This window comes from Peromyscus eremicus, chromosome 8b (genome assembly GCF_949786415.1).
Source record: "Peromyscus eremicus chromosome 8b, PerEre_H2_v1, whole genome shotgun sequence".
Classification (NCBI taxonomy): Eukaryota; Metazoa; Chordata; class Mammalia; order Rodentia; family Cricetidae; genus Peromyscus; species Peromyscus eremicus.
This window is the reverse complement of record NC_081424.1, coordinates 35,878,224-35,891,944: the sequence shown is the minus strand read 5'-3', so window position 1 is coordinate 35,891,944 and position 13,721 is coordinate 35,878,224. Positions and strand designations below refer to the sequence as shown.

The following is a 13,721-nucleotide window of genomic DNA, read 5'->3' as shown; positions in this document are numbered from 1 at the left end:
ACTGTGCAGGCTCAGTCACAGCTTGTCTGGAGCTGCATCGTGTGTAGTGAACGACGGCCCCCGGTATTTGGCTTTGAGTGCATCAGGGAGACTGTCCCAAGACTGGCCACAAGGCATTTTGCCTGTATGCTTCCTCTTGGCCTTCCTCCAGCAAGCTCATTTAGACACTAATGGAATAAAGCTTTTAAAGGAGCAGGAAGATCGTTCGTGGTTTCTTAAGGCTGGCAAAAGCTTATTGAGCATCAGTCATGGTATATGGCTCAGTTTTCCTGTTTGGACATGAGGAAAAGATGCAAGTAAACAATATTGGAAAATCACCTGAGTCATTTAAAATGTTTTCTTTTCCTACCAATACATTTAAAGATTGTATGTGCAGCCCTGTCTAATAGTTTTCTAAGAGTTTCAATTTTTTTTTAATTTTGGAAAGCTGAAGATAAATTTCTCTTTTCATTGTTTTTTGTTGTTTGGTGAATTTTTTGCTTTGTTTTTGGTTTTGTTGCCTTTTTTTTATTGGGAGATGGTGGTAATGCTGATAACCAAACCCAGGGCCTCACATGTGGTAGGTAAGGCCCCCTACTCCTGGACTAACTCTCCAACCCAGTGTTGTTCTTCTATAGTGAAATTCCCTGTACTATTAAAATAAATATGAATAATTTATTTTTAATATTATGATGATTGAGGTTTTTAAGGCTTATTTTTTCACTTGATATCAGAAAGGTCTTTAAGTCTTAGAAAAAGATCCTCAGTCAGACTCCAGCAAGATTGATTATTGGCTTTTCCCAGACCAGCTCATACGCTGAAAACCATGCCAACATGTTCAGTGTCTGCAGGGGCCCCTGGGAGGTGATTATAGCTGAGCTGAATGCCTTCGAAGCCCACGCTGGACCAGGCTTTCCTGTCACATCTGTTGCCTGCTCCCCAGGAACACTGTCACCACGTTGGTCTATGTTTCCTTTCCCCACAGCTCCGAGGAGAGAGAAAGCCAGTTTCCTAAGTGTGCAGGGAATAGGGAAAGAGCCAAATGACTTCGTGTGATTTACCACCGGCAAGGCACTGGGGTGCCTTCCTAGACGCTATTTTCACAGCACTGCGTCTCTTTGCTTTCTTTCCAAAAGGAAATGGGGAGACTTAGCTTAAGTGGTATGCCGAGGATTCACACAAAAGGAGCTGACTCTGAAATCCGCTGCTGACATGGAGGTCTCCAGACACTGGAAGGGTGTAAAAGTTGGGAGAAAGGCCTGAACAAACTTTCTGTGTGACAGAGTTGTGTAAATTGTTAGCACGTATCTTCCCAGCTCATCCTCCCAGTACCTCAGTGATGTAGGCAGTATGTCCCCAATTGTCACTTAGCAAATGAGAACCAGGTTTCGGATCCAATTCAGGTCTGCCTGTCTTGTACTTACTATAATCATCAAAGAAATAGTTGATGAAACGTGGACTCATATGGTAGCGGAGCACAAAGTCTGACGATTCAAGCTTGGCATGGTGGTGTAGGCCTGTAACCCAGCCCTCGGGAGCATGGCGAACATAGGCAGAAGTAGCTGAGAGTTCCACATCAGGATCTGCAGGCAGCAGGAAGAGTCAAGACACTGGGCGTGGCTTGGGCTTTTGAAACCCCAAAGCCCACCCCCAGTGACAAGCTTCCTCCAATAAGGCCACGCCTCCTAATGTCTCTTACATAGTGCCACTCCCTAATGACCGAGCACTCAAATATCTGGGCCTCTTGGGGCCATCCTCATTCACACCTCCACCCTGTGTCCCTGGGCTTGCACATGGGCACTTTACCCAGTCTCGTTTTTGGTGAGATTTTTTTTCAAAGATTTAAAAATATATATATATTTATGTCTGTATTATATATGTGGCTGGGAGGCAGGGAAGATGTGATACGTGTGTGCAAAGGCCTGCAGAGGCCAAAACAGGGTGTTGGATTCCCTTGAGCTGGAGTTAGTGACAGGTGGTTAAGAGCCACCCAACCCGGGTTTGGAGAACCAAACTCAGGTCCTCTACAAAAGCAATAAATGCTTTTAGCCATGAGCCCCAGTCTTTGTGTTCTCAAGGGTAGCCATGCTAGCTGGCTGAGATACAGTCTCGATATAGTTGGTTTTCATTCCTGAGTTTTGTTGCTGCTGTTATCAATTGTTGTTGCAGTATTGGGAACTTAGGGTCTTACTCACACTAAGTGCTCTAACCACTGGACCACACCACCAGCCTCCATGTAATGTTCACTTCATTTCCCTGATGCCTAAGGCTGTTGAACATGAAATTTATCTTTGACATTTGGCTTTTTGTACAGTAAAGCAAATTAGAACCAAACAGAAGAGGGGAGCTTTTCTTGAGGCTTATTCAGAAACACGACTCACACCGAACACGGTTGTGGGTCTTGTTATAATACTCAGCCGGAGTTGGTATTTGTCATAATCTCAGGGCTTATTCTGAAAGGTGACAACACGTGTTGTGGGCCTTGATATAATACTCAGCCGGAGTTGGTATTTGTCGTAAGAAAGAAAGTCAATCATCATAGAAAAATAGAATGATGTTGGGTGATGATGCCAAGCAAGAAACAGATGAAAATGTATGGAATACATTTTTAAACCAGTGGTGCGGTTGTGTTCTAGTTATCTAAAAATTGAAGTGATCATTTTTCTGAAAATTTGCAGTCATCTCATCTCTCCCTCAGTCCCTAAGTGCTGGAATTGCAGCCGTGCATGGCGAAGCCCGCTCAGTGGAACACCCTCTTTAGTACATTTTACTTTGTGTATATGCATGATTTTCTTAATAATGCAGAAAAAGTTCAAGTAGCCTTCATGATAATGTGTAAACTGTGTGTGTGTGTGTGTGTGTGTGTGTGTGTGTGTGTGTGTGTGTGTATGCCAACAGTTGGTTTTTTTCCTAGGAATCTGCCCATTTCCTCTAATAATAAAACTTCAAGATGGTAACATAAAAGTAAAGGGTTAGTGAGACTTTCTTAAACAGCTTGTTATGTGCTGGCAATGACAGTATTAAAAAAAAATTATCCGCCGCTAGCTCCCAGTCCCTGTGGCACGTCTACTTAAGGATTACTTACGAGCCACTTTTGAGAGATTGACTTACTACGTGAGGGAAAAGCTTGCTGTATCGCAGTGAACAACAGAGGTTCCCATGACACCCCAGTGTGGATGTTTCAGGGGCTGCCTCTCTAATTATGAGGCTGTAGACCAACCCTAGTCCGTCTGGGCGTCCCCTGCTACATGGTGACCACTGGCCACATGATTTTGAAATAAGTGCACATGGAACAGTATTGTGGAGCCATCCTGACATCTGCTGCTTGCCTGGGTCAGAGTCAGGGCCTGTCCTGGTCCACTTACACTTACCCTGGTGTAACCACCACCACCCCTTCACCGTGGTATGCACTACACAACATTACCCTTTTCCGACTGGAAAATGGATGCTTAAATAAAGTTTCCTTAAGTAGCAAGTACTGATAGGAGCCCGTGATCAAGGCCATCTGCTATTTTAACTTTTCATTTACTATCTGCCCATTCTACTGAATCCTCGTCGCCACTGGTGCTGAAGATGGATGCTTTTACCTTACTCAAGGTGAGGGCTCTACCACTGAGCCACATTGTCAGCCCTTTCTACTGAATCATTTTCCTCTTTTAAGGGCCATTTGATTTAACTCGTGGTTCAGATGATGCAGTTTTCCTGAATCTTTACAAAGCTTTCCAGAAAGTAAGGTTTAAAAAAAGAACTCAGTATAGTAAGCACAAGCCACTCCTCAGTGTTTATCTTGGAAGCTGTCACTTAAGGCAGAGAGGTTGTTTGAATCCAGCTAGCAAATTCCGTATGTAATTGAAATATAGCCACAAAAAATTAGCGTTTGCCTCGCTCAAAGGGCAGAGATTGGGTCTCTACAATCCACTTGTAGATATGGTCATTTTTTCCTCAGGTGTAGTTAGTTGTACATGCCTGAAATTCCAGCACCTGGGAGATTAAGTCAGGGACAGCGCCATGAGTTAGAAGTCAACCTGGCTTATATTATGAGCACAGACCAGCCAAACTGGACTCCAAGACCTCATCTCAGAGAACAAGAGAGAGAGAAGAGAGGGGGGCAGGGAGGAAACACATCTGGAAAGCTCTTTTAAACTTAGTCGTCATGAACTGTAATTGTCATCTCACTGTTTAGGTTCAAACCCCTTGATCAGATGGAACCCTGCTTTCTAGATAATGTCCTGTTCTGTCACCTTAGAAAAGGAAATCATAGTAAGATGCCCAAGGATGAGGACTAATTAGGCAGGCTGGGGTGGAGCGGTTGAGTGCCATTTTTAAATAGGCCAAGAGGACTCTGATGTCACAATTGAGCAGAGACACAAAGAAAGTGAAGCACAGACCCAGACGCTGACTCCATCTGGAAGAAGAGTTTGGGAGTACATGCTCAGAGTCTGAGATGGACTATGGAGGCAGTTGGTTCTCTTGGAGCAAAGCAGATTGGGAAGCGCTACCCTATGAAGACCTAAGCACACTGTACCTTCCAGACCATGGTAGAAACCCTGGGTTTTCCTCTGGGTGGAGTGGGAGGTATTGTTGGAGAGTTTTGAGCAGAGGGAGGGTCTGAAGTATTCTCAGGTGATGACCGATGTAAGGACAGACTGAAGGGGCCGTGGTGAGGTCAGCTAAGAGTGAATGACTGAAGACACTTGGTGGAGAGATGGTCACAAGAGGTCAGATGCTTTTCAAGGAAAATCAGAAAGAGCTAATGAATCTAGTGTAGGGAGAAAAAAGAGAAGCCAGGGGTGACTCCAAAGGACCTGTTTAGTGGGAAAACAGTATCTGAACTGAGGTCGGGGTTGAAGGTGGAGCAGCCGTACAAGCAGGAAGAGAGGAAGACTTGGGTTTGGACAAGGTTTCTGAAATTGCAGCAAACATCCTCTGAAAACCAGTTCAGTCAAGTAATTTATGTGAAACAGCTGTCCCGGACACGGAGCATCCTGTATTTCTAAGAACCAGAGAAACGCCTCTTATCTGTGCCCTCTGCTGCTGTTCTAGGATACAGTCCCTGCATCTAAGAGTCTTTGCTGTGCTGAGGATGCGGCCGACTAGCGCACTTGCCTAGCAGCTGTGAGACAGTGATCTGATACCCAGCACTGGAGACGAAATAATGTTGATTGTCTTTGAGTTGAACTTGGGCCGGCACCTTCTCAAAACCCTAGTATACATTGTCTCCTGGTTCCCTTTGGGTGACCTACGTGGTTACGTTTGTGGACTGTTTTAAATTCCTTGTTTGACCTTTCTTTTTTTTTTTTTCTTTTGCTTTTTTGAGACAGGATTTCTCTGTGTAGCTTTGCACCTGTCCTGGAACTCGCTTTGTAGACCAGGCTGGCCTCGAACTCACAGAGATCCACCTGACTCTGCCTCCCAAGGGCTGGGATTAAAGGCGTGTGCCACCACCGCCTAGCTGTTGTTTGACCTTTCTAAGAACAGAGCTCAAAGACTATGTCCTATAACCTCAGTATTCAGGCAGGAGGATTTTCTCTGAGTTTGAGGCCAGCCTGAGCTACATAGTAAGCACCAGGGTAACCCAATACATACTATCCAAGACTGTCTCAAAACAAGAGCAAAAAGACTTGGTTTTCAGGCAGTGCTTCCTGAAGACTGCCTTCTGTGTGAAATGTGACAGCAAGGCTGAGTTCCTTCTGGGCCCTGGAACATGCCATTAATACAGGACTGGGCTCTTCTGCTGAGCAGTGCGCTCCTTGTGGGTGGGAGTTGTAACTACTACTTTGTATTTTTGACTCTAGCCTCCTACCTGATACAAAGGTTAACGGTAAACACTGAATGACTGAATGCTTGTGAATAAGTCTTAAGGAACTCATGAGATGTCTCCTTTTGTCTCACTCTGTAGTGCCTGATGGCTGTAAAGTACAAGAAAAGAAAACTCCCAGCCGCCCCGCTTCTACAGTTTCAGGACAAAATAGCAACCACTCAGGAAATAAGCCAGGTAAGATATTGGGCATTTGTGTGGAGAAGGGCAAGGTTATTTCTCGGACACATGATGATACGTAGAAACTAAAGGTAGAATTTAGAAGTGCTTGGTCCTGTCCTGGCCACCAAAACCCTCTCACATAGATTTGTGATGCAAAAATAAAAATCTCTCAATTGCCTTAGAGTTCACTCTTTTAAATGGAAATGAAAACACAAGCCTTTTGAAATCATTTGATAGTCACTGAGGTGACATTCATGGACACATTCATTTACATCAAGCAGCATCTAAAACAGTGGTTCTCAACCTCCCTCAAGCTGCGACCCTTTAATACGGTTCCTCGTGCTGTGGTGACCCAACCATAAAACTATATTTGTTGCTACTTCATAATTGTAACTTTGCTACCGTTATGAATCTTAATGTAAATGCCTGTGTTTTCTAACGGTCTTAGGCGACCCCTGTGAAAGGGTCATTTGAACCCCCAAAGGGGTCGCGCCCCACAGGTTGAGAACCACTGTTCTAAAAGGAGCTATGTTTGAAGCCAAGTTATAGCACAGTTTTTGAGCCTGTATGCCCAGCATTATTGTATCTCTCTTTTGTGGCTTTTCTGAAAACCCACTCACATCTTTGCGAAGACACCCACGAGAGTAGTAAGCCTTTGTTCGGTTCCTTGCAATGATCATAACCAACCTACAGAGTAATTTCATGTAATCGCTGTGATTCATGATCTGTTCCATTCAGCGGCACAAAGAAACAAACTGTAAACATAACACAAACATCTGAACGGGCAGCGCCACCTTCTTCCCAGCATCCCACAGCCACCGTGTGGCTCCTGGGCAAGTTGAACATGCAGCACAATGATGATGAGAGTCCCCGAGGTTCTTGGAAACCTGCTTCATACATTATTCAAGCCGGAATATTCACTCAACTTCCGTGCATCAGTGAGAAGACAGACAGAAATGCCTGGGTCCGGGCTCACAAAACAGCCTCCAGTATACTTAGTTTTGTCTTTTTGACATGTGGAAAGCATCTTTATCGAAGTAGATAAATCTGGCTTGTCATTTAGGAGGAAGACAGAAGTGGATATTGTTGCGTGAGCAGTATCAGCCACATCCTAATGAGCAGGCAGAGGTCTTCCCTTTACTCAGCCACCTCTGCCCGCCCACCTTCCTGCCAACAGCCCACCTTCCCCGCCAACAGCTTGTACTTCTTGGAGGTTTCTCTGTGCATGGGACTGGAGAGGGTACTGTGTCCCCAAGGGACTTACTCTAGTAGACCTTGAACTCCTAATCTTCATGTGAGCACTCTATGGAAGTAGAAGTTCCTTTTGGTTTTGTTTATTTGTTTTTGTTGTGCTGGAGAGCAAACCCAAGGCCTTACTTTATACTAGGCAAGCATTGTGACACTATCTCTATCCCAACCCAAAGTGGAAATTCCCTTTTTTCCAATGTTGTTTAGATTGTATTTATTTTAATATGGTGGGGGGCAGGGTACTAAGTGAGAGACTCTATATCAAGAGAATAAGGTGGAGAGTGATAGAGCCAGACACCTGGTGTTCTTCTCTGACCTTCATGTGCATGTACAGACACACACACACACACACACACACACAAATAACCATAAATAATAAAAATAAAGGTCATCTGGAAGGGAAGCACTGTATTGTATATTCAGGAATTCTTCTCCTTAGGACCCCCAGTTCTTCATATGACCTGGGTTTCTCATTGTTCCTTTTGCGTAGGAGAGGCATACCATATATTTGTATTATTAAAATCATCTTTCAAAATTTGGGGTGAAATGTGGGATGTGCTTGAAAACAAGATAGAAGATTACATCTTTAGAATGATACCATTAACAGAACTTGTATGTGTACTTTTAAAAGTAACTTCTCTAAAACACTTATCATAATGTCCTTTGTGGTTGATCTTCAACCTTTATATTGCTAGTGTGTAGGAGTGCATAAACCTCAAATTTAAGGAACATTAAGTAACAAAGCAAACATTTTTCTTCTAATTTTACCTCGATTAGTTCTGTTTTTCTTTTCTTCAAAATAGTATTTGCTTTCATCAAAAATGCATGGTAGCACACCCGCTCCGTGGATGACCCTTGACAGATTGCCTGGGCAAGGCCACATAGCCCTTTCTGATTTCACAATTATGACTTTTGGAGGTGGGGATGGATCATCCGACAGAAACATTTGAAACCTCCTAATAATTAAGAATCTGAAGACTGAGGAGATGGTTCACTCAATAAAGTACTTGCCTTGCAAAAGACCTCTTTAGTTCCCCAGAACCCACAATGTCTCATTGGTCCGCCGTTGTAATCCCAGCACTGAGGAGGCAGAAACAAATGGATCCTGGGACTCACTGGTCTACCAGCCTAGCTTAGTTTGTGAGTCCTAAGTCACTGAGATCCCCTGTCCCAAAAGAAAAAAGTGACAGAAGACCTCCACCTGTCCTCTGGCCTCCTCATATGTACATGGCAAGCACATGCCTGCATTCACACACATGAACTAATGTACACATGCACACCACACACACACACACACACACACACACACACACACACACACACACACACAAATAGTCTAACAAAAACCCAGTCCAAAGATGTATCAACTTGTTGTTTCCGCGCTGGTGAATGACCTTACGGAAGTATTAAGTCCGTTTTCTGTAATTAAACCATGAAGTGTTGGTTCGAGCAGAAACTTGCCACGTACAGTAAAGACACTGCAGTTCATACCATACAGAAGTCCTGAGTCTGAGCTGAGTCACTTCAGGCAGTGTTCCCTGGTGTGGGTGGCATGGCGTGGTGGCATGCACAGGACACTTCCTGGAGTGTGCTCCCAACCAAGGCTGCGGCAGAAGCGCATGGCGCACAGCACAGCACGCAGTACCAAGAACACCATGGTTCGCTACACGTTTGGTTTTGAATTCATTTTTGGTTGTTGTGAGTCCAGAAGACTTGCCCTGTTGCCCAGGTTTTCATGATGCCCGCCTTCCGTTACATGACCCCACAGAGGGGTCGCAACCACAGTGTAAGCAGCTCAGATTTGATAAGAATAATAGAAATCTGAAAGTTTAGTGACACAAATATTGTATTATCTGATGAAAATATCAAAAGGCTTCAGAAAAATCATGATTTTACTTGAGTTGTTTGTTGGTTTTTTGTTTTTTTTCTGATGATGTGGGGAATCGAAACCAAGGACTTTCACACACTAGCCAAGCACTACCACTGAGCTTACCCTCAGATCCTTAATGCTTTAAAAGAGAAGAAAAATACCTGGGGACGCTCAGAAAGGTAATGATAACAAAGCATAAGAATATTAATATTTCAATAAAATTTTTAAAAATTTAATTATGTAGGCTGGGCATAGTAGTGCGAGGATCTCTGAGTTCAAAGCCAGCCTGGTCTACAAAACGAGTTCCAGGTCAGCCAGGGCTCCACAGAGAAACTCTGTCTCAAAAAACAGAAGAAAAAAAAATTAATTATATGTATATGTGTGTCTGTATGGGCATATGTGTCCATGTGAGCAAGTCTCCATGGAAGCCAGAAGAGCTTGTGAGATCCCTGGGGCTGGAGTCCAGGCAGTTGTGAACCACCCCACCCCACCCCCAGGAGGATGCTGGGAACCAAACTCAGGTCCTCTGCTAGAGTAAATGATTGTTCTTCACCACTTTTTAAATTCACTCTTCTCCTACTTTCTATCTCATTTCAGACCCTCCGCCTGTGCTTCGGGTTGATGACCGGCAGCGCCTGGCCCGAGAACGCCGTGAGGAACGGGAAAAGCAGCTAGGTAGTCCAAACGGCATTGCGTGTGTCTGATGAGTGACGGCCTTGCTGAAAGGCTAACTTCTGTGCCCTAGGACAAGGGACACAATACCGAGAGAGCGGGCATCACTGTAACGTCCCTGCTGTTCTGTGTGCGTTTGCGTTTTTGGCTGGTGGCTGGTGGAGCCGCCTAGTGTATGAGCCAAGCTTGGGAGTAGCACTAAATAGCAGTCGTCCACAGTCTACCAAACCAGAAAAGGGAAAACAGTCCAAAGGTATGAGACCTGACTCTTCCTGGTGTCCACATGGCAATAATCCTGCTGTTGACTTCACGGACAGGAAAGGCAGAGACCCGATGCCAAGGTCCCAGCTCTTCCTCTTCTCACCAGAGGCCCTCGTGAAAGGTCAGCAGCTCCAGTGTTGGTCGGCAGCCACCTGGCGAGCTGAGTCACAAGACCTGCTGACCAGGAAGTGGCAGCCTAGCACTCAGAGGAGGAACGGTCCGTGTTCTAGAACACTGGCTTTGGGGGCCAGTGCCAACCCTTCCTTCATTTGATACCTTCTGTTGGTTTTTCAGAACTGCACTTTTTTTTTTCTTTTTGAAAATGATTTATTTTTATTTTATGTACATTGGTGTTTTGCCTACGTGTATGTCTGTGTGAGGGTGTCAGATCCCCTGGAACTGGAGTTACAAACGATTGTGGACCACCATGTGGGTGCTGGGAATTGAACCCAAGTCCTCTGGAAGATCAGTCAGTGCTCTTAACCGCTGAGCCATCTCCCCAGCCCCCAGAACTGAACTTTTATATTGAGTGTTCTTATGGTTTCTATCCAACAACAGTTTTTTTTTTTAATTTCACTTTTATTTTTGACAATTTTATATAGATAGCATTTCAGTTATTAACCCCCTCACCTTTTTTTCCTCACACCACTACTGTACCTCCCCAAGTTCCTTTCCCACATTCATGTCGTGTGTGTGTGTGTGTGTGTGTGTGTGTGTGTGTGTGTGTGTCCCCAAGTGAAACTGTGTTTGGAGGTCAGAAAACAACTTTATGGATTGGTTCACTGCTTCTACCTTTATGTAGGTTTTGGGAATCACCTTCAGGTCTTCCGGCCCGTAGAAAACCATTTTACCCACTGAGCCATCCCATCAGCCATTGTGGTTGATTTTTCTTTTACTGACGTAGGGTCTTATTATGTAGCCCAGGCCGGCCTCAAACTTGGGATCCTCCGTCTCCTTATTGCTGAGATTACAGGCCCAGCGCGCCATAGCTGCTGCTGCTGAGATGTTTTCAAACACGTTTTCACTGACTTGCTGGGAAATAATCAAACCCTGCCGTTTCTCTGAGCCCACTGTTTCCTCCTAGACCTACTGTCCCTCGCTTCTGCCGGGTTTCCTGCAGACGGGCAGTTCCTGGAAAGCAGGCTTGTGGTGGCCGTTAAGCCTCCACCCCCTCCGGTGCACACCATAGTAGTGAGGTGGGTTAGGCAAGTCGGCCTGCACGGGGGTATTCAAAACAAAAGGGTTTTAATGAGTGAAAACCTTTGAAATATAAACGATTATAAACAAACAACAAAAAGGCCGGTTATGTCAACTCTACCATGCTTTCAAACCTTGTAGTGCTACATCTATGGAAATATTTCAATTTTAAAAGGGAACCGTAAAAAAATTAATGGCCAATGATTATTTCCTGTTGGATATAGGTTGAAATTAACATTGAAATCATTTTAAAGTTACTATTTTTTTCTTGTTGATTTGTTTTTCAGTCCAGATCTTTTAAAGGCAAAGTCTGGAGTCAGGAGGAAAGGATTGGGTGGTTTCATCCGGGGGCATGGTGTGCTTGTACTGGTGGGCAAGTAGGCAGGGTCTATTAATATGAATAATATTGATGTTAATATTGTCTGTGTTAATCTCTGAGTCATGCTTTAATGTTTTCATGGTCAGATTGTGTCACTTGGCCTGTTCTTTCTATATTATCCTTCCGTTTTTCATATAAAATCCAGTATAATTCTTCCTGTGTGAGACTGCTCTGTTGGTTGGTTGGACATAGGGCATATGCTCTTGGAAAGCTTTTTTTTTCTTTCCCCATCTTAAAAGCTTTGTAAGTGGTCTCCTCAATCACTCCATCTAAATCAATTTAGGCCATTCCTTAAAACACCCTCTTGATTTCTGCATATCTCTTGCTGTCTCCCTTCCAAGCTTTATTTATTTATTTATTTATTTATTTTCCACCTAGGGAGCAATGTCTTTGTCCTGGTCTTTGTTCTGATGGCTTCAGCCCTCTCTCAGGAGATGTTGATGGTTCCCACATCTCTCCTCCTAAGGCAGCAGGTGTTCCCTGTTGTCTGTGACAGAGCTTGTTTTTAGAGTTTTTGACCTGGGTGTCTCTCCGCAGCCGAGGCTGGCCTCAGACTCCCAGCACTCCTCCTGCCTCAGCGCTCTGAGTGCCGCGATTACAAGTGAGAGCCGCCACATCTGCTTTAAACCCAGCTTCTAGACAGCTGCATTGCCATCTCTCACTCCAAAACGGAGTAGAATAATAGTCCAAGGTTACATAATGTTTGAGCCAACATTTATTTCTCTCACATCCCATAATTAATTCAATTGGGTTGTGAGGATGTCAGTAAATACCCTCAGAATATATCTGAAGTAGAGCTTCTTGTACCTTCTGCTGCTGGCACTTCCTGCAGACCACCAAGGTCTCTCATTTGTTTCCTTATCCCTGTCACTGTCAGATTGGCTGTTCTCAACACCACCCAGTTAGAATGTGGCTGCTCTCATGTCACACCTCTGCTTCAGACCTCTTGGTGGCTTGCTTTCTCACCCAGTAGAAGCCAGAATCCTGTGGTTGGCCTCCTGTTCCTTCAACCCACCAGGCACATCCTTGAGTCAGAATTAATTGCTGTTGGCTCCACCTGGAACACACTGTCTGAGAAGCCTAGAGGGCTCCTTCTCTCCCCTTTAAATTTTATTGAAATGCTGGCTCCATGGTGGGCTATTTCCTGACCACCGTACTCAGATTCGCAGATTCTCAGATTAGAATTCCCTTTTCTTTCTAGTACTGTCAACATCTAAACAGATAGGTACATATCTTACTTGCTATAATATTAGGCTCCACTAGGGTACACCTTCCATAAAGGAAAAGGGTTGTACCTTTTCAATTCTTAAAGCCCAGTAGAAGAATCCAGAGTAGCCTTGTGCATAGTAAATGTCCAACAATTAATTGTTGAATGCTAAATCAAGTGAATCTATGCGCTTTAGCTGCAGGTGATACAACAGGTATTGCGAGTTGGTGTCGTTGCCTGATTTTCTGTAGTTCTCGAACATGAGTGCTAAATTCTTAAGCTTAGCCAGTGTCTCAGATGAGTAAGACAAGATAATCTATAGAACAGTTGTACTTCAAATCTTACTAACCTCCGTGTGCTCCTATTAAGATTAATACTCCTACAATATTTTGACAAAGTTCAAGGCAATATTTAAGGAATACGTAGCAAAAAAAAAAAATAGTCCTCCACATTTCTTTTTGAAAATAATATAGAGTGAGTTTGAAGTGTTAGGTTTAATTTTTCAAGTGTTTTGGCATACTTTTGGTAATTTGGCAAACTAGCTGAGGTAGTTATATTAGACTTTGCCCGACCAGACATAGCTTTATTATTTTGCCTTTTTTTCTTTCTAATTTTAATGTGTTATTAAATCAGGGCCAGCAGTATTAGTGAGTACAGTGGAGGGATAAATCTCCATTTCAGCCTGGCATAGAGCGTTCATCTCAAAAACACTGATAACAAATTAGTATTTGCTAATTATTTTGTCTTCTTCAAATACCAAATCTTTGTGTGTCTATGTGTGTGTGTGTGTGTGTGTTTCTTCTCGCTGTTATTGTTGTTATGGTACCTAGGTTGTTGTACATGCTATAGGTAAGCCGTCTAGCTCTGAACTACACCCCTGACCCTCTGAGACCAAAATCTTTATGTGACTATATTTTTATTCCCACCT

General features: G+C 43.9%; 1 protein-coding gene across 2 annotated transcripts in view; it reads left to right on the top strand.

The window, feature by feature from the left end:
• Map7 (microtubule associated protein 7) overlaps window positions 1-13,721 on the top strand; it is a 140,788-nt gene that overhangs the window by 81,968 nt on the left and 45,099 nt on the right. Inside the window, exons 1-3 of one of the 2 annotated variants that reach the window (XM_059272682.1) lie at window positions 4,361-4,517; window positions 5,879-5,974; window positions 9,675-9,752. In XM_059272682.1, coding sequence (XP_059128665.1) covers window positions 4,424-4,517; window positions 5,879-5,974; window positions 9,675-9,752 — 268 coding nt within the window. In that variant the 5' untranslated portion in view covers window positions 4,361-4,423. Of the gene's footprint in view, window positions 1-4,360; window positions 4,518-5,878; window positions 5,975-9,674; window positions 9,753-13,721 lie in introns of those variants that run through there. The other variant, XM_059272683.1, reaches the window with a different exon arrangement.